This window comes from Callithrix jacchus, chromosome 2, assembly GCF_049354715.1.
Source record: "Callithrix jacchus isolate 240 chromosome 2, calJac240_pri, whole genome shotgun sequence".
Classification (NCBI taxonomy): domain Eukaryota; kingdom Metazoa; phylum Chordata; class Mammalia; order Primates; family Cebidae; genus Callithrix; species Callithrix jacchus.
Genome location: NC_133503.1, coordinates 159,352,101 through 159,373,652, shown reverse-complemented (window position 1 = coordinate 159,373,652; position 21,552 = coordinate 159,352,101). Strand labels below are relative to the sequence as shown.

General features: G+C 41.0%; 1 protein-coding gene across 2 annotated transcripts in view; it reads right to left on the bottom strand.

Annotated features, from left to right (window-relative positions):
* EMB (embigin) overlaps positions 1-21,289 on the bottom strand; it is a 67,964-nt gene extending 46,675 nt beyond the window's left edge. For both annotated transcript variants that reach the window (XM_054252260.2, XM_008992087.5), the window contains exons 1-2: positions 21,038-21,289; positions 1,819-1,908 (exon numbers count right to left, since the gene is read on the bottom strand). In XM_054252260.2, the coding sequence (XP_054108235.2) occupies positions 1,819-1,908; positions 21,038-21,152 (205 nt within the window). In that variant the 5' untranslated portion in view covers positions 21,153-21,289. The remainder of the gene's footprint in view (positions 1-1,818; positions 1,909-21,037) is intronic.
* Positions 21,290-21,552: the final 263 nt, after the last annotated feature.

Here is a 21,552-nt window from a genome sequence, read left to right as displayed (position 1 = left end):
TATTATTATTATTTGACAGAGTCTTGCTCTGTTCCCCAGGCTGGAGCACAATGGCTCAACCTTGGCTCACTGCAACCTCCACCTCCTGGGTTCAAGTGATTCTCCCGCCTCAGCCTCCTGAGTAGCTGGGACTACGGGCGTCTACCACCATGCCAGCTAATTTTTTATATTTTTAGTAGAGACAGGTTTTGCCTGTTGGCCAGGCTGGTCTTTAACTCCTGACCTCAAGTGATCCACCCACCTCAGCCTCCCAAAGTGCTGAGATTACAGGTGTGAGCCACCATGCTGGTCCTGAAGACATTATTTTTAAAAAGACTACTGCAATAGGGAAAAAGCTCCAAACTTAAGATCTGCAAGCATCCCAAAAATAAACAGGAAAAGGCTACTTTTTAATATAGAGAAGGATAAGGAGACAAGCAGGAACTTTGTAGGGAAATTGGGCAAATGAGAGAGTGTACACAGACAGCATGATCAGGCTGCAGTCAGCCAATTATCAAGATGTTCTTCATTTTAATGTTTGCTCAGCCTTAGGGCAAGCCACGTTTCAGGGATCTGTAAAGAAGGAAAAAGCCAGACTAAAGTTTGATCAAGCCAAGGCAGAGATAAGTAATAGACAATTGCAAACCATTAGTCTCTTTTTAAGTAGCACTATTTAGAATAGAAGAATAGGAGTTAAACCCTCCAAACAGGTTAAGTAAGTAAATAACCAGTCTAGCATCAATTAAAAGTCTATTTCTTGCTCCTGCCCTGAGCGTTGACCCTTTGTTTCCAGGCCCCAGCTGTACTGGTTAAGTAAGGGGTGCCCTGATGCCAACACTGCCAGGCTGGTTAAAGAATGTGCAAATTGCTTTCTCACATGAGTCTCTTAAAGAAACATTTCATCCTAACAGAGGGAACCAACAACCAGAACATGCAAAAAGTAAAAGAATGTAGGAATGTTATAATTATTTTTTATAAGAATGAACTCCATACATTGGAATACGGACATCTGGGAAAAAAACAAAAGCTGCAAAAAGACACAAAAATGCTCCACCAAAGCTTAATGCAAACATTCCATTGTTATCAGATTGAGAAACACACAGGTCCATGCACACTTGCGTGCACACACACACACACACACACACACCTTCTACTCATATTAAACAGAAATAAAGAAACAGTTCATAGGACTAGAGGACAGTTAAAAACTGAATGTGTATTTGGAAAAATCTAATGATTGATTTAACAGATAGAATTGTGATATTTTAAATTCTAAATATACAATTTTAATACTGTTACTAAAACAGATTAATGGCTCTTAGGAATTTAAAAAACTAAGATTACTTTGGAAACACTGGAACCAAAACTGTGAAAGAAAAAGCAGAGAAAGCAGGCTGGGTTGAATTTTGAAGTTCCTTTCTTGCTTTTCCTTAGCACACTGACTCATTTGACATCATTTTCGATTTCTCTGGCTAAAGGTTTTCCAACAGATACACAAATTCTCTTCTTGGCCTGGAGTGATGTAATGGATGTGCCAGCAGGAATTAATGAAAACATAAGAGTATCTGCAAATCAAAATTGATTCTCCCTTTTCTCAGGCATCCATTTTCTGGGGAGCCATTCTTAGCCCCAGCAGGTCTGGAACATTGTCCTCCATTGTGCGCCCCCAGCACAATGTCCTCACCACATTAGATTCCCAGCACACTACTGTTATGTTTCTCTCACCAGGCCGTGAACAGTGATTATCACCTCACAAAGCAAAAAGTAGTAGCTTTGTTTAAGAAAAATTGTTTAAACCCTTATTTTGGAATTGCATTATTTGAAACATGATAAACTTACCAGTCAGTGATATGTTATGGCTCCCCAAGGAAAAGTTAGAGTATTTTTCCATCATTTCTTCTCTGACAGGTGGACTTGTAAAAAGTGAGTCTATAAGAGAAAGAACACATGATTACACAGTCTTACCAAGACTAAATGACTATCTAAAAACTACTCTGCAACAGCTAAATCACTGTTGTGAACTATTAATAAAAAATAGTGTTTTCAGGAAGCTCAGTCTTATATACTTCAAAGAAATTTAGAGCTATATTAGGCTATCAAATGTGAAAAAATCCTGATTTTTGGGTTCTTTTTCAACCTAAAAATCCCTACAGACTTACATCAGATGGCTTTTTTTAAAATAAAATCTTCCATTTTTAGAATACAATTATAGATTATTTACAAAACATAAATAAACTGAAGATACTGAGGAATTAGATGAGATACCAAGGAATTAGATGAGAGAGCCAGAAAATGGAAAGACATGAAGAGGTAGAAAGAGAAGATGAGAGAAGAAACAGCGACAGGTAAACCCTAATAAAGGGTATTAGAGAAAAAAATAGATAGCACTGGGCACCAGGGGACAGAGAAGAGAAAATAGCTGACGGGCAAGTTTGGGCTGCTATTTGTTTTCCAGCTATGGTTACCAAGAGGCATGCCCTCTGTCACCTGAATTCCGGTTTCCTCTGCCTCTGTCACTTCTCTCTCCTTTTGAAAACTTGCATTAAAAAAACAAGGTTTCTATTTCCACCTCTCTCACTCTCTTGGAAGCTACTTTTTTTTTTTTTTTTTACAAGGCCTACTGTTCCTTTTACTTTAGAGTACCAGACCTTACCTCCCAGGAAACTACTCATTTAAATTAAATCCCATTTAATTTAAATGAAACTTGAGTCGTTTTTATTGCACTTTTTAAAAATAATCTGCTCATAAAGTTATTTCTAGTACAAGATTAGATTTCTAGTTCTTTCATTTTCTTATATGTGTGAAAAATGTTATCAAAGTTAGTGATCACTTTTGTTACTTTAGCTTTAGAACACGGCTTTTACAGTATTGCCTAATAAAATAACGTATCTAGCAGAACCTAACTCTCCTGTGTTCCAGTGGTTTAATCACCTCTAAAACAGCTTTGGAAATTGTAATGGACTTTCTCATAAAAACAATTCTTAAATAACATTTTGAATCAGACTACCCTCTGGCAGTAATTATATAGGAAAAATATGTCCTGAGTTTCTCATTGGGTTATCAATGAGGACATATCAATTTTGTTATCAAGTATACAAAATCTTTCCTCTGCCCACATCCAGTATTCATTCATTCATTCATTCATTCATTCCTATTTATACCAATGTTCTCCCATTCTCCCACTCCTCTCATCACCCACCCTTCTCTCTCTCCCTGTCTCTCCCTCCTCCCTAACTCCCTCACCACCACCACTGCCCCCTCGCCCAACACACACAGCTTAAACAAAAGGCTCCCATAAATGTTACTTTCCCAATGAAAATTTCTTGTTTCCATTCTTGAGGATAGCATACTTAGGGGTTACATTGAAGACAAAATATTTTAGGAAGATCAAGGCGGATGCTATTCACTTATAAACAGGAAGCCAGGAGGGGGTAGATGAGAAGGAAACAGCTATTCTACTATATCATCTGTTCTGTGAAGTCTGCAAAACATAAGCTTTGGTATCTTTGCTTTCCTCTCCAGGCATACCCCACTACAGAGCAGAATACAATCTTAAGGTTTCTTACTATACTCTTTTATGAAACAAGCCCATAACCTTTTTGAGATTTCCAGCATCATTTATTATTATTGTTTACAATATCAGCATAGGAGTGACATAAACTAAAAAAAAAAAAAAAAAAAAAAAAAAAAAAGGTGTCATTTTTATTCCTGTGCCACTTAAGTGAGTATACATAGTATCTAATGCACACTTGATGCTGATGGGGAATATGAAGCTGGCCAAACTTGGTACCTAAAGGGCTATATGGATCATAATAGTAGGGGTTTAGGCCCACAACTAGAAATTAAGAATTATTAAAATTTCAGAGCAGCACCCATTAATGCATAGCATTGACTAGAACTAGCCAGTATATTTTAAACAAATTGGCATATGAGCTAAAGTGTGAAGCCTGGGCCTGGAGGTGGAAGAAGAGTGAAGATAATTCCAGGAAGTTGAGCTCCAAGGCTGGGGTTATTCTCCCTTACTGATCACTAGCACTTGTCAGGGATGGGCTCAACCAGGACCTGTGTTAGAACAAGGAGAGAAAAGGAGTCTAAGTTTGGCTTTGGCAGAGTCTAAGCTGATGGCAGCTGAAGGAAGAGGAAAGGAAGAAAAAAGGTTCCAAAGGTAGAGAAGTCTGGGTATTTCCAGAATATACTAGCTGTTGAGGCCATTTCCACTTGCTGGCTCACATATTAAAACTACAATCAGATATCCATAAACCAAACACCAGCCCTGTCTTAACTTCATATTCCCTTCAAGGCATTATTTTTGATCCAGCTCCAGTTTCCACTGAACAAGCCCCAAGTGCAAAAGAACATGTATAACTGCTGTGTGGTTTCTGCCTTAGGAAAAGTCTCTTGAAAAGGCAGTATACAGAAACGCCTTCAGTGGAAAAGCAGGGCAGCCTATAGAAGGTATTAAGACCATAAAAGAAGTTCTTTGTTTAGACAAAATATGCTTTAACCAAAAAAGTGAGAATGTAAACCTATTGCTTTCAGTTGGAGGACAGCTGGCAGGAGGTTCATTCAGCTAACACTGGGGTTTAAAAGAAATTGGCAGGAGACACAGGCAGATGTGGTTTGAATACTTCTCTAAAAGGATTAGCTGAGTCACAAAAAAAAGTATAAAATGGAGAGGAAGGAATTTGGGGTCTTAATCCAAGTTCTGTCATTGACTTGTTATTTAGGGTTTCCAAACGCCATATGCCCAGCTCAGTGCTTTGAAAATATGTCTCCACTGTAAACCTCATCTGATAGGGAAAAAATGAGGATCAGAAGAGTTGTATAAATATGAGTGATGATGCCAAGATCATAACACGCATTTCTCAAGTTATCAAACTCACCCTTCCTTAATCATTGCTGGAACATAACCATGTAGCATTCTTTTACAGGTAGAGGCAAAATGTCAACATGAAAGAGAAACATCAAATAATTGCTTTAGAGATTAAAAGACATTTTTTTCTCCCTTTGCAGGGCAGATGAGGCATGAGACTATTGCATCAAAGAATTGAGTAATATCTTATTTTTCACCTGTTATAATGTTATGTGAAACAGCAAAATTGTCTCTACTTAAATGTTTTTCATATATTATATTTTACAATATATGCTGCTAGAAGGGCTTATAATTTATTCTATTAACACTTTCAAGTGATATAAACATGTTATAATTCTACTTAAAGATATTAAGGTAACATTTTCACATATTTCATTTTGAGGGCTTCATTTAATTGAAGTAAATTGGGAAGAAAAATAAGTAACACCAGAAAACTGCATGGGTCTTAAGATTAACTTTTTTAAATAAGGAAATAAATGTAACTACATCTCTGATTAAGAATAAACACTCTCCCCAAATTCCTTTATTATATGTTAAAATACTTGAAAGGTCTGAACTTCATTCCAAAAAAAGTGTAAGAAGCAACTACTATTAAAATAAATTTTCTTTATCTTTCTCATCTCTATACTGATAAATCAACATGCAGTACTTAATAAATCGTAATTTTAACAATCTGATATACAGCATTATAAATTTGCAACCCAATTACAAAAGTACTAATAGGAATGAATATTATATATTATTTATAAAATAGAGATTTTGAAATAAGAGTATACTTCTTCATGGAAGTAATTAGAACCATGTGATCCCATGCCAAATTGTAAAGGCCACTTAAGCCATGATATGGTTAAATCTTAACTTTAAAATACCTAATTCCTGAGTAAAATACTGATTATATACAACATATGGAGTCTGGGTTTTAGGAACAGAGTATCCCTATCCCCTGTCCATAAATGCAGCAGAAAGAAGAGAAAGGAAACTAGGAATCTCTGAGTCCTGGAAATTATACTGCAGAGATTCATCCAAACGAGAAGAAAAATAAAAAGCCTTGTCAAAAAAATTTAGTTCTCCTGATGGGGACATTTGTAAGTCAGACTTTCTAAGTCAGGGACAGATAATAGTCCACACAGAGAACTCGAACTCTTGAAATTTTCTGCATAGTGTGGAAACTACTGAACCAGAAGCCTTTACAGACAAGTTTTTTTTTAGAGGCCTACTGACAAGCACAATGTATACTTTTACTATTCCTATAAAACTATTTTAAAAACCAGATGGTATAGGAATGGAAATAAATTGATCTTTTTTCTTTTTTTTTTTTTTTTTTAATTTTTTATTGGATTATAGGTTTTGGGGTACATGAGCAGAGCATGCAAGACAGTTGCGTAGGTACACACATGGCAGTGTGCTTTCTTTTCTACTCCCCTTCACCCACATTTGGCTTTTCTCCCCAGGCTATCCCTCCCCACCTCCCCCTCCCACTGGCCCTCCCCTTTTCCCCCCAATAGACCCCAGTGTTTAGTACTCCCCTTTCTATGTCCATGTGTTCTCATTTTTCATCACCCACCTATGAGTGAGAATATGCGGTGTTTCATTTTCTGTTCTTGTGTCAGTTTGCTGAGGATGAAGTTCTCCAGATTCATCCATGTCCCTACAAACGACACAAACTCATCATTTCTGATTGCTGCATAATATTCCATGGTGTATATGTGCCACATTTTTCCAATCCAGTCTATTATCAATGGGCATTTGGGTTGATTCCAGGTCTTTGCTATTGTAAACAGTGCTGCAATGAACATTCGTGTACATGTGTCCTTATAGTAGAACGATTTATAGTCTTTTGGATATATACCCAGTAATGGGATTGCTGGGTCAAATGGAATTTCTATTTCTAAGGCCTTGAGGAATCGCCACACCGTCTTCCACAATGGTTGAACTAATTTACACTCCCACCAACAGTGTAAAAGTGTTCCTTTTTTTCCACATCCTCTCCAGCATCTGTTGTCTCCAGATTTTTTAATGATCGCCATTCTAACTGGCGTGAGATGGTATCTCAATGTGGTTTTGATTTGCATATCTCTGATGATCAGTGACGATGAGCATTTTTTCATATGATTGTTGGCCTCATATATGTCTTCTTTCGTAAAGTATCTGTTCATATCCTTTGCCCACTTTTGAATGGGCTTGTTTGTTTTTTTCCTGTAAATCTGTTTGAGTTCTTTGTAAATTCTGGATATCAGCCCTTTGTCAGATGGGTAAACTGCAAAAATTTTTTCCCATTCTGTTGGTTGCCGATCCACTCTAGTGACTGTTTCTTTTGCCGTGCAGAAGCTGTGGAGTTTCATTAGGTCCCATTTGTCTATTTTGGCTTTTGTTGCCAATGCTTTTGGTGTTTTGTTCATGAAGTCCTTGCCTACTCCTATGTCCTGGATAGTTTTGCCTAGATTTTCTTCTAGGGTTTTTATGGTGCCAGGTCTTATGTTTAAGTCTTTAATCCATCTGGAGTTAATTTTAGTGTAAGGTGTCAGGAAGGGGTCCAGTTTCTGCTTTCTGCACATGGCTAGCCAGTTTTCCCAACACCATTTGTTAAACATGGAATCCTTTCCCCATTGCTTGTTTTTGTCAGGTTTATCAAAGATTGTATAGTTGTATGTATGTTGTGTTGCCTCCGGTGCCTCTGTTTTGTTCCATTAGTCTATATCTCTGTTTTGGTACCAGTACCATGCTGTTTTGATTACTGTAGCCTTGTAGTATAGTTTGAAATCCGGTAGTGTGATGCCCCCCGCTGTGTTCTTTTTGCTTAGAATTGACTTGGCTATGTGGGCTCTCTTTTGGTTCCATATGAAGTTCATCGTGGTTTTTTCCAGTTCTGTGAAGAAAGTCAATGGTAGCTTGATGGGGATAGCGTTGATTCTGTAAATTACTTTGGGCAGTATAGCCATTTTCACGATATTAATTCTTCCTAACCATGAACATGGAATGTTTCTCCATCTGTTTGTGTCCTCTCTGATTTCGTTGAGCAGTGGTTTGTAGTTCTCCTTGAAGAGGTCTCTTACATTCCTTGTGAGTTGTATTCCAAGGTATTTTATTCTTTTTGTAGCAATTGCGAATGGCAGTTCGCTCTTGATTTGGCTTTGTTTAAGTCTGTTATTGGTGTAGACGAATGCTTGTGATTTTTGCACATTGATTTTATATCCTGAGACTTTGCTGAAGTTGCTTATCAGTTTCAGGAGCTTTTGGGCTGAGGCAATGGGGTCTTCTAGGTATACTATCATGTCGTCTGCAAATAGAGACAATTTGGCTTCCACCTTTCCTATTTGAATACCCTTTATTTCTTTTTCTTGCCTGATTGCTCTGGCTAGAACTTCCAGTACTATATTGAATAGGAGTGGTGAGAGAGGGCATCCTTGTCTAGTGCCAGATTTCAAAGGAAATGCTTCCAGTTTTTGCCCATTCAGTATGATATTGGCTGTTGGTTTGTCATAAATAGCTTTTATTACTTTGAGATACGTTCCATCGATACCGAGTTTATTGAGGGTTTTTAGCATAAAGGGCTGTTGAATTTTGTCAAATGCCTTCTCTGCGTCAATGAGATAATCATGTGGTTTTTGTTTTTGGTTCTGTTTATGTGGTGAATTACATTTATAGACTTGCGTATGTTGAACCAGCCTTGCATCCCCGGGATGAATCCTACTTGATCATGATGAATAAGTTTTTGTATTTGCTGTTGCAATCGGCTTGCCAATATTTTATTGAAGATTTTTGCATCTATGTTCATCATGGATATTGGCCTGAAGTTTTCTTTTCTTGTTGGGTCTCTGCCGGGTTTTGGTATCAGAATGATGTTGGTCTCATAAAATGATTTGGGAAGGATTCCCTCTTTTTGTATTGTTTGAAATAGTTTTAGAAGAAATGGTGCCAGCTCTTCCTTGTGTGTCTGGTAGAATTCGGCTGTGAACCCGTCTGGACCTGGGCTTTTTTTGTGTGGTAGGCTCTTAATTGCTGCCTCAACTTCAGACCTTGTTATTGGTCTATTCATAGTTTCAGCTTCCTCCTGGTTTAGGCTTGGGAGGACACAGGAATCCAGGAATTTGTCCATTTCTTCCAGGTTTACTAGTTTATGTGCATAGAGTTGTTTGTAATATTCTCTGATGATGGTTTGAATTTCTGTGGAATCTGTGGTGATTTCCCCTTTATCATTTTTTATTGCATCTATTTGGTTGTTCTCTCTTTTATTTTTAATCAATCTGGCTAGTGGTCTGTCTATTTTGTTGATCTTTTCAAAAAACCAGCTCTTGGATTTATTGATTTTTTGAAGGGTTTTTCGTGTCTCAATCTCCTTCAGCTCAGCTCTGATCTTAGTTATTTCTTGTCTTCTGCTGGGTTTTGAGTTTTTTTGGTCTTGGTCCTCTAGCTCTTTCAATTTTGACGATAGGGTGTCAATTTTGGATCTCTCCATTCTCCTCATATGGGCACTTATTGCTATATACTTTCCTCTAGAGACTGCTTTAAATGTGTCCCAGAGGTTCTGGCACGTTGTGTCTTCGTTCTCATTGGTTTCAAAGAACTTCTTTATTTCTGCCTTCATTTCGTTGTTTACCCAGTCAACATTCAAGAGCCAGTTGTTCAGTTTCCATGAAGCTGTGCGGTTCTGGGTCTGTTTCTGAATTCTGAGTTCTAACTTGATTGCACTATGGTCTGAGAGGCTGTTTGTTATGATTTCAGTTGTTTTGCATTTGTTGAGCAGTGCTTTACTTCCAATTATGTGGTCAATTTTTGAGTAGGTGTGATGTGGTGCTGAGAAGAATGTGTATTCTGTGGATTTGGGGTGGAGAGTTCTGTAAATGTCTATCAGGTTTGCTTGCTCCAGGTCTGAGTTCAAGCCCTGGATATCCTTGTTGATTTTTTGTCTGGTTGATCTGTCTAGTATTGACAGTGGAGTGTTAAAGTCTCCCACTATTATTGTGTGGGAGTCTAAGTCCTTTTGTAAGTCCTTAAGAACTTGCCTTATGTATCTGGGTGCTCCTGCATTGGGTCCATATATGTTTAGGATCGTTAGCTCTTCTTGTTGTATTGATCCTTTTACCATTATGTAATGGCCTTCTTTGTCTCTTTTGATCTTTGTTGCTTTAAAGTCTATTTTATCGGAGATGAGAATTGCTTTCCATTTGCTTGGTAAATCTTCCTCCATCCCTTTATTTTGAGCCTTTGTGTATCCTTGCATGTGAGATGGGTTTCCTGGATACAGCACACTGATGGGTTTTGGCTTTTTATCCAATTTGCCAGTCTGTGTCTTTTGATTGGTGCATTTAGTCCATTTACATTTAGGGTTAATATTGTTATGTGTAAATTTGATACTGCCATTTTGATGCTAAGTGGCTGTTTTGCCTGTTAGTTGTTGTAGATTCTTCATTATGTTGATGCTCTTTAGCATTCAGTGTGATTTTGGAATGGCTGGTACTGGTTGATCCTTTCTATGTGTAGTGCCTCTTTTAGGAGCTCTTGTAAAGCAGGCCTGGTGGTGACAAAATCTCTGAGTACTTGCTTGTTCGCAAAGGATTTTATTTTTCCTTCACTTCTGAAACTCAGTTTGGCTGGATATGAAATTCTGGGTTGAAAGTTCTTTTCTTTAAGAATGTTGAATATTGGCCCCCACTCTCTTCTGGCTTGTAGTGTTTCTGCCGAGAGATCTGCTGTGAGTCTGATGGGCTTCCCTTTGTGGGTGACCCGACCTTTCTCTCTGGCTGCCCTTAGTATTCTCTCCTTTATTTCAACCCTATTGAATCTGACGATTATGTGCCTTGGGGTTGCTCTTCTTGTGGAATATCTTTGTGGTGTTCTCTGAATTTCCTGCAATTGAGTGTTGGCCTGTCTTGCTAGGTGGGGGAAATTTTCCTGGATGATGTCCTGAAGAGTATTTTCCAGCTTGGATTCATTCTCTTCGTCCCCTTCTGGTACACCTATCAAACATAGGTTAGGTCTTTTCACATAGTCCCACATTTCTTGGAGACTTTGTTCATTCCTTTTTGCGTTTTTTTCTCTAATCTTGGTTTCTCGTTTTATTTCATTGAGTTGGTCTTCGACTTCAGATATTCTTTCTTCTGCTTGGTCAATTCGGCTATTGAAACTTGTGCATGCTTCGCGAAGTTCTCGTATTGTGTTTCTCAGCTCCTTTAATTCATTCATATTCCTCTCTAAGTTATCCATTCTTGTTATCATTTCCTCGAATCTTTTTTCAAATCTTTTGTCAAGGTTCTTAGTTTCTTTGCATTGATTTAATACATGATCTTTTAGCTCACCAAAGTTTCTCATTATCCATCTTCTGAAGTCTAATTCCGTCATTTCGTCACAGTCATTCTCCGTCCAGCTTTGTTCCCTTGCTGGTGAGGAGTTTTGGTCCTTTCTAGGAGGTGAGGTGTTCTGGTTTCGGGTGTTTTCCTCCTTTTTGCGCTGGTTTCTTCCCATCTTTGCGGATTTGTCCACTGGTCGTCTGCGTAGTTGCTGACTTTTCGATTGGGTCTCTGAGTGGACACCCTGAATGTTGATGATGAAGTATTTCTGTTGCTTGGTTTTCCTTCTACTGGTCTGGCCCCTTCGCTGTACGAGTGCTGAGGTCCACTCCAGACCCTGCTTGTCTGGGGTGCACCTCTAGCAGCTGTGGCACAGCGAGGGTGCTACCAGTTTCTTTTTCTGCTATCTTTGTCCCAGGATGGTGCCTGCCTAATGTCAGTCTTTTGGATATAGAGGGGTCAGGGAGCTGCTTGAGGAGACAGTTTGTACTTTATAGGGGTTTAATTGCTGAGCTGTGAGCTGTGTTGTTCATTCAGGGCTGTTAGGCTGCTATGTTTGATTCTGCTGCAACAGAGCTCATTAAAAAAACCCTTTTTTTCTCAAATGCTCTGTGTTGAGGGGTTTGGGCTTTATTTTTGGATGTCCGTTGAGGTCCTGCCCAGCTAGGATGCAGACTAGCCACTGTTTGCCTGCCGAGGCTCCGCCCTGCTGTTGTGAGGCTGGCCCTGGCTCCGCTGTTCTGCTGTTCTCCGCCACGCCCTGCGGCGGAGTCTCTCTGTTGTAGCGGGTTGCCTCGGCGACGGCAGACTGCGTCAGCAGTGGGCGTGTATGTCAGTAGGGACGGGTTGCCTCGGCAACGGCTGGCTGCGTCAGCAGTGGGCGTGTATCTCAGTAGGGACGGGTTGCCTCGGCAACGGCTGGCTGCGTCAGCAATGGGCGTGTATCTCAGTTGGGGTGGGTTACCTCGGTAATGGTGGCCGCCCCTCCCCCTCAGAGCGTCTGGAGCCGTCTGCACGGGGCTTGTTTGAAATCGAGGTTTTGTTCGTCCCACTGGGCCAATCCTAACGCTCTGTTCCTGCAATCCCCTGGGCTGGCCCACTGTTCAAGTCTAGCTCAGTCTCAAGTCCAGCCCTCTCACGTCTCCAGTTGCAGGTTCAACGGGGCACCCGGACAAGTGCGCCCTGTGGGGAGCGCTGGGTAGGGCCGGCCGCCGCCACCCCGGCTGCCGGCTTCGCCAGGCGGAATATCTGCCTGGCGTCCCGCGTCTCCTCTTCACTTGGGAATTTCCCCGTTCCGTGAGCAACAAAGATCAGTCTGGAAATGCAGCTCAGACTCACCTCTCCGCAGACACAACGAGAACTCCAATCCTGGGTTGTTCTCACAGCGCCATCTTGAGTCCTCCCCTGATCTTTTTTCAAAAATATAATTTTGGCAATAATATACATTTCAAAGGGCAACATGGAAATTCTCATGTTTCCAATCACCTCTCCATGGGTCACTAAGATACTGCAGCGAAACTTATGCCAAATAAAAGCTTATTAAAAAATAAAAACCCAAAAGTTAATAACTAAGATTTCTGTTCTTTCTAAAAAATGCAGATTTGTTATATGTTTCAATTGTTAGGCTAGTCGATAAGAGTTCTATTTCGTTTAGTAGCTCGCAAGTGCAGGTAGTTTTGCCCCACAGGGGACAATTGCCAATGTCTGAAAGCATTTCGCTTGTCACAACTGGGGGAAGATTACTACATTTATTTGGTAGGTTAAATTAGTTTCCATAACAAATTACCACAAATTAGGTGCCACAACAAATGACTACAAATTTGGTGGCAAAAACAACAGAAGTGTATTTTTCACAGTTCCAGAGGCCAGAAGAGGAAATCAAGGTACTGGCAGGGCCATCCTCCCCCGGAACTCTCTGGTGAAGAATCCTTCCTTGCCTCTTCCTAGCATCTGGGAGTCGCTGGCAACCTTGGCATTCCTTGGCTGGTGGTAGCAGTATCAGTCCAACACCTGCCTCTGTCTTTACATGATCATCTTCCCTCTGTGTATGTCTCTGTCTCTACGTCCAAATCGCCCTCTCATTTCTTTTATAAAGACCGCAGTCAATGGGGCAAGGATTCCATGTTTAACAAATGGTGTTGGGAAAACTGGCTAGCCATGTGCAGAAAGCAGAAACTGGACCCCTTCCTGACACCTTACACTAAAATTAACTCCAGATGGATTAAAGACTTAAACATAAGACCTGGCACCATAAAAACCCTAGAAGGAAATCTAGGCAAAACTATCCAGGACATAGGAGTAGGCAAGGACTTCATGAACAAAACACCAAAAGCATTGGCAACAAAAGCCAAAATAGACAAATGGGACCTAATCAAACTCCACAGCTTCTGCACGGCAAAAGAAACAGTCACTAGAGTGGATCGGCAACCAACAGAATGGGAAAAAATTTTCGCAGTCTACCCATCTAACAAAGGGCTGATATCCAGAATTTACAAACAACTCAAGCAGATTTACAGGAAAAAAACAAACAAGCCCATTCAAAAGTGGGCAAAGGATATGAACAGATACTTTTCGAAAGAAGACATATATGAGGCCAACAATCATATGAAAAAATGCTCATCGTCACTGGTCATCAGAGAGATGCAAATCAAAACCACATTGAGATACCATCTCACGCCAGTTAGAATGGCGATCATTAAAAAATCTGGAGACAACAGATGCTGGAGAGGATGTGGAGAAAAAGGAACACTTTTACACTGTTGGTGGGAGTGTAAGTTAGTGCAACCATTGTGGAAGACAGTGTGGCGATTCCTCAAGGCCTTAGAAATAGAAATTCCATTTGACCCAGCAATCCCATTACTGGGTATATATCCAAAAGACTATAAATCGTTCTACTATAAGGACACATGTACACGAATGTTCATTGCAGCACTGTTTACAATAGCAAAGACCTGGAATCAACCCAAATGCCCATTGATAATAGACTGGATTGGAAAAATGTGGCACATATACACCATGGAATATTATGCAGCAATCAGAAATGATGAGTTCGTGTCGTTTGTAGGGACATGGATGAATCTGGAAAACGTCATCCTCAGCAAACTGACACAAGAACAGAAAATGAAACACCGCATATTCTCACTCATAGGTGGGTGATGAAAAATGAGAACACATGGACACAGAAAGGGGAGTACTAAACACTGGGGTCTATTGGGGGGAAAAGGGGAGGGCCAGTGGGAGGGGGAGGTGGGGAGGGATAGCCTGGGGAGAAATGCCAAATGTGGGTGAAGGGGAGAAGAAAAGCAAAGCACACTGCCATGTGTGTACCTACGCAACTGTCTTGCATGCTCTGCTCATGTACCCCAAAACCTATAATCCAATAAAAAATTAAAAAAAAAAAAAAAAAGACCGCAGTCATTAGGTTAAGGGCTAACCCTAATCTAGAATGACCAATATTTTGGTCATTACATCTGCAAAGACCCTACTCCCAAATAAGCTCACTCTCACAGGTACCAAAGATCAGAGATTAAACATATCTTTTGGGGGTATGCAATTCACTCATCACATATGTAGAGGCCAGGGATGCTGCTAAACGTTTTAGAGTAACAGCTTGACATGACAAAGAATTATCCAGCCCAAAATGTCAATAGTGCCAAAGCTGAAAAAGCCCGATTTTGGACAGATACATTGGCAACCCTGATTCTTCAATGTGATGATGATTCTTAATAATCTTCTAATGGCCCTGTGGCCCTAAATTTCTGTTCTGCATAGTTTAGGTGCAGACATTTTAAAGTGTGAGCATTTTTTGCCACCCTTCCCTCCCAAGAACACTCTCCTGTGAGGGGCCTATTTTGAGGACTTTTTATGATGAAAAACCGCATGTTGGATAGAGGCTGAAATGCAAATGAGGAAAACAGTTACAGCCCATTAGCTATCTCACTGCTCTTGGCTAAGTTACAAAAGTACTTTGGGCTTCCAAATCAATCAAATGATGTATCTAAATTCCCTTTCAGGTTCTCAGAAGTAAGTTAAGTGTAAGGCTTTTAAAAGCTTCTGGTTTGGGATTAGGGACACATTAGTACGATAACCTCAGTAACTTCAAGAATGCCAGAAAAATGCTATTTTCAAAGAAAAGAACAACAACTCCTTAAAGATAACATTCATTATTTCTATACTAACATTATTTGAGATATTCTATGTTTAAATAGTGGCAATTTTTATTAGGAGTAGAGCTTATTTTTAGCAAAGTGCTGTGAAGTTTGTTCTCCTACATTGGTTATGTATGTCATAAGTTGTTAATTTCTAACATTCACCTTGTATTGTGCAATGTATGAAACCAGCTGTACAAAGATAATGTCAAAAGATTACACTCTAGGACAAACAGCCTCAACACGTGATTTCTTTTGGTGGGGACACATGCCTCTGGAAAATGATACCTAAGAACATTAACAGATTTCTCAACTATTAGTTTAGTTGAATGCCTACGTAAACTGAAGCTTTTGCAGGTAAACTAATTTTTTTGTTTCTTTTCCAACAATCTCAAAGTAGCAGAAACATTTCAAGAACAGAACATTTTCTCCTCTGAACCATGTGAGAGTAAGTTTCTGCCCTGATGCTTCATGCCCCTTTAAAAGGACATTCCCCATTCGTCCCAATACGTTCATTAAAATCAGGGAATGAATGTATATGCAGCACCATCCCCAATGTAAGTTTCAAGAAAAAAAGTCCCTATATTGCATTTGGTAGCAAAAGATTCCAGCTCAGAATCACATACTGCCATTGGCTGCCACTTCTCTCCACTGTGGCTTCACTCTGGAATCGCTAGTCTCTTCTGACTTTCATAACCTTGACACTTTTTTAAATTCCAAGACACTTCAGCTGTAATATGATTAGATCTGAGGCAGGCACCTTTGGCAGGAACATCAAGAGGTGATGCTGTGCTCTTCTCAGCAGATCCTCTCCTACGGCACACCATTTTTTTATCTTTGATCAAAGTGCTATCTGCCAAGCTTCTCCACCATAAAGTTACTCTCTTTCCCTTGATATTAATAAGCATATTCTGAAGAGTTACTTTGAATCTTTAATACTTTGTACCCCATTGAACTTTTCATTGATTCATTTTTTAATCTACATCAGCTGGTACTCATGAATCCCCATATTATTAAATAGGTTACAATCCACAAATATTATTATTTATTTTGACACTCGATTTGTCCCAGATTTGTCCAGTGGGGAACCCCTTCATGTTGGCTCCTCTATCTTTTCAACATGACTCATTACCCTTTGAGAACTGCATTGCTTTCTCGCACAAGATGTTCTATGCCTACCCGCTACTTTCCCACTCTGGCCCTGAAATCAGCCATTTCTCCAAGAAGCTTTGGTTACTATTAGTAAAGAACGGTATTTAGAATCCAAGCTCTGTGTGCTAAGTATACGCATCACTACTGGAAATCACTGCTAAAAATACATGTACACACACGCATACACACACACAAACAACTTATAATGTATATCACATAAATATATGTATATGATATGTATATATATTCATCATACATATATTTACACATATACTTGTTTAAATCTATATACCTATAGATATAGACATAGATAAAGAGATATAGATTTAATGTAATGGATTCACATGGATACTGCCAAATGCAGTTCAACACCACAGGATTCATTCTACTTTTCCCACTATCTTTATTGCATTCTTCTCTAGTGAAAAACCTAGATCCTATTATCTTTCCTAAATTTAATTATTTGATCAATCACCTTGTATATGACTAAGCTCTTATTGCCACTGCCACTCAGGCTCCAACCTCCATCACTGGTCTGACCCTCCTACATGCTTTATCTCCATATCTTGTTTGGGATCAGACATCACCCAGCTGCTCTTCCTGCACAAAGCCTTGTTAACTTGCTCAACTCTGGGACCCTGTGTCAAGCCACCAGCTGCAGAAGTACCCATTCACTGTGCTCAGGCTCTAACACTCCACACCAGGCTGCCCTCCTACCTGGATGCCATCCTTACCAGGCTCAGCCTCAGATACCTTATCTGGGCCCTTTGGGCTCCACCCACTCAGTAAGGTTGTCTCACTGCTCTTCCCCACCCAATAACTACAGGACCTATTGAGGGAAAGATGAGAGGGGGAAGGTAGAAAGGGAGTAAAGGTGACAGAAGATGAGGAACAGTCAGTTGCCCTAATTCTTAGCAAATGTTTTAAACATATAATTTTATCGTGATGATAAATTTCAGGTAAAAATTCTGATGCCTCAGAAACATCGCTACGAAAGGTAGGCTTAGGCTGGGCACAGGAGCTCTCACCTGTAATCCCAACATCTTGGGAGGCCAAAGCAGGAGGATCACTTGAGCCTAGGAGTTCAGGGCCAGCCTAGACAACATGACAAAACCCTACCTCTACAAAAGAAAAATACAAAAATTAGCCAGGTATGGTGGCGTTTGCCCATAGTCCCAGCAATGTGGGAGGAACCCTTGAGACCAGGGGTAAAGGCTACAGTGAGCTATGAGTGTGCCTCTGCACTCCAGCCTGAGTGACAGAATGAGACCCTGTCTCAAAAATTAAATAAATAAATGTAGCTTTATGGTTAATCTGTTTCCTTTAAGCAGTTTAAGTGTCTTTAAAGGTAAAAACTAGGCCAGGCGCAATGGCTCATGCCTGTTATCCTAGCACTTTGGGAGGCCAAGGTGGGTGGATCACCTCAGGTCAGGAGTTGGAAACCAGCCTGGCTAACATGGAGAAATCCCATCTCTACTAAAAAATACAAAATTAGCCAGGCATGGTGGCACATGCGTATAATCCCATGGGAGGGTTTATACTTGGGAGGCTGAGGCAAGAGAATTGCTTGAACCTGGGAGGCCGAGGCTGTGGTGAGCCAAGATCGTGCCATTGTACTCTAGCCTGGGCAACAAGAGTCAAACTCCGTCTCAAATAAATTAATTAATTAAATAATTAAAGATTAAAAACTGCTAGCATGTTCTACTAGACATGGACTAACCAATATCAGACATATGTGGGTGCTTGAATAATATTTGTTTCAAAAATGTTTATTACTAGAAAGCTGCTGTTTGGGGTAAGGGGCCAGTAGGGAAGGGTGTTCATAAAGGGAGTGCAAAAGCCACATCATCTGGAAGTTAAAAAGGATCATTTAAAATGATAAATATTTCTTATTTAATGAAAAAACCTTAAAGGAATCCCTGTACCTAATTTTATTCCAGGACTCAAGATGTGTCAGCACGTCATTAAGTGCAAATCAGACATTTAGACGCACATGCTCTTCTGTCAGTAGTTCTCTATTTTCATAGACATTTCCAATTAGCTCAGAGAGACAACTAGATATTGTGTCTAAGCACTGTGTTTAAGAAAACAGGCACTCGATTGACCAATGTCAAATTTCCTGCTCTGCTACTTAACTAAATATGTGTACTTGGGCAATTACTTAACCTAAGCCTCAATTTCTTCATCTTGAGCCCAGAAGGTCAAGGCTGCAGTGAGCCGTGAATGTGCCTCTGCCCTCCAGACTGAGTGACACAGCGAGAATCCCCCAGGAGTGCAGAGGTTCTCAGAACTGCAATACTCTGAGGTAAATTTTGAAAGGTGAATCTGGGTTAGAAGAACTGGGGATACCCAGAAGGGAGAAAAGTGTCTTGATAATTCTCTTTTTTTTTTAGCTGAGACTAAAAAAAGCTAACTCATCAGGCTATACTGTAACTATTTATAAATATTATTATTATTAACATTCAGCTCAAAGTCTTAGGTTAACAGAAAACCTATGTCCAAGTTTGTAGTTCTATGCATCTAGGTAAAAACTATCCAGTAAATCTCACAATATCCTTTGGCAAAGAGAAAACTGAATTTCACAGAGATCAATACAGAATCTAGAAAACACTGTCAGCTTATTTCCTAGAATTTAAGACAATTTTAAATGCTGGCTTAAATTCGATGCTAACTTCATAACTTTTGTCTTGTACATTATTCCACAATTTTAGCTTAAGTGGAGCTAAAAGGACAGAACTTATACCATATACATAGAGGAACATCCCCTTCCCCATTCATCTTGATTTACACCTTCATTTATTCCACTTTCATTTGTTCCTATCTTTTTTTTTCTCTTCAGAGCTCTGCCCTGCATATCAATTTAAACCTGATGCCTAATGGAATAAGTATAACAGTATACTCTCTAGGCCTATCATTTTAAAGCTGTGGTTTTCAACCGGCTTAAAATCCCATAGTTAAAGCTACATGGGGAGGTGTTAAAACTCAACTCCCACACTGAATCCCAAGCCAAATGAACCAGAGTATTGTAGGGCAAGATCCAGATATCAGGATTTTTCAAGCTCTCTGGTGATTCTGACATACAGACAAGTGGAGAATCAGTTCTATAATGAATCCAGAATGCACTGGTTCTCAGAACTGCAATACTCTGAGATGAACCAGGGATACAAGAATTGAGGATACCCAGAAGGGGGAAAATGTCCTGGACAATTCTGTTTCTCTCTCTCTCTCTCTTCATGTATTTATTTTGACAGTTTTGCTGTGTCCGGAGTGGCACCATCACCATCATAGCTCACTGCAGCCTCAAACTTTTGGGCTGAAGCAATCTTTCTGCCTCAGCGTCCCAAGTACCTGGGACTACAGGTGTACATCACCACAACCACAACCGCACTTGTTAAAATTTTTTATAGAGAAGGGCTTTTGCTATGTTGCCAGGATGGTCTTGAACTCCTGGATTCCAGCCGTCCTCCTACCTAACCATCTAAAAGTGTTGGGATTCCGGACAATCCTTTATAAATGGTACGGTGGAAAAAGAGAGGTGGTGCAAGAAAATTTAGAACTGAAGCAACCCAAGATGTTCTGTCAAGTTCTTAACAACTAGACCTTTTAAAAGGTATTTATATAAATTAATAGTCTTACTTTTCGATTATCCTTCCCTCTCTATGGTGTGTTACAAAAATTCCACATATTATAAGCCCATGAAAATAAATTCCTATGAAAGTTCGAAAACTTTATGCAGAATAATCGCCCAATTTTAGTTACTGATGGCCAGTATTTACCAGCTTGAGAGGTGGTGGCGTTTTATTATCCTTTATGACACAGAAATCTGCAACAGGTTGGATGGAATCCTTTCAACATGAACAGTAACTATAAACAAGTGAAGGGAAAATGGCAACTTTCGTGTTGGCTTTGGTAATGTTTTGCATGTAATCCCTCTGTCAAACTGTCTTAAACAATAAAACATGTAACAATCACAAACAATTTTGTTTGCAAAGACCACAGTGTAAAATGAAGATACACACACATTATCCTGTAAGTTGCGGGTCTTTAGTTGGCTGGTTGGTTGATTGTGACGGCTTTTTTCCCCACTCAGTTCTAAAGAAAACATCCTCAAAGCCAACCCACGGCCCAAGAGGAGGGAAGGAGGTGATACTCTAGCCTTACTCTCGATTCAAGAGAAGGGAGTAGGCCTTGGGGAAAAGTGGCTTTCAAAATTCATAGCACATTTGCACAAGCCAAGTCCCTAGTTGGCCCCCGCATCCACCCACACACCCCACCGCCCTCTTCCTAGGAAAAACCAGACTCCGCCCTATTACCTACGCGCCCTACTCACGGGGCGCTGTTTGTTCAAGACTCGCCCCAAAGAGCGCAGGAGCGCGAGCCGCCCGGGTTCCAGGGTTCAGCTTAGGTGACACAGCGTAGCCAATGGGAGGCCGCCGCCGCCGCCTCTCGCCACCCGCCCCGGCCAACATCCCCGCGCCTCTCCCCGCCACCCTTGCCCCGCGCGCCGGCGATGCCCTCCGCCCGCGAGGACCTGAGTCTCGTGCGCCCCTTCCTGTGCGTCCTTTGCCCTCTATACCCCGCCGCTGTACCCATCACACCTGGGGCACTGTCCGCTGCGGAGCTTGGGCGCGCGGTGGCGAGAAGGCACTGGAGGAGGAGGAGCAGCCGGGGCGTAGGCGCCCTGGCCCCCAGCAGGCCGGAGAGGGCGCGCATGGCGTTTGGGTTCCGCCTCGGCCCAGGTGGAGACTGCTCCCTCGGCTCGCAGGTGCCGGGAATCCCTGCGCACACGCGCCGGTGGCCCAGCGTCCGCTGCCAGTGCCGCGGACCTGACGCTGGAGAAAAGGCGGAATGGGAGGGGCCCGGCCGCGGCCCTACTCCCCGGAGACGCTCTCTCCGTGCCCGGCCCTCCATCAGTTACGCAGCCCTCAGCCGGCTGCTGGCGGGCCCGGATGTGCGTTCCACCTCCCGAACGCCTCTCCGGCCTCCGCCCTCTCGGCTCTGGAGAGAGCTTGGGCAGGTGATGCTGTACCCGAGCGAGTTGAAGGAAAGCACCACATTTTGCGATTGAGTCAGGAGTCCTTTATTTGCCGGCGACCTCTGGGCTAACGCTCAA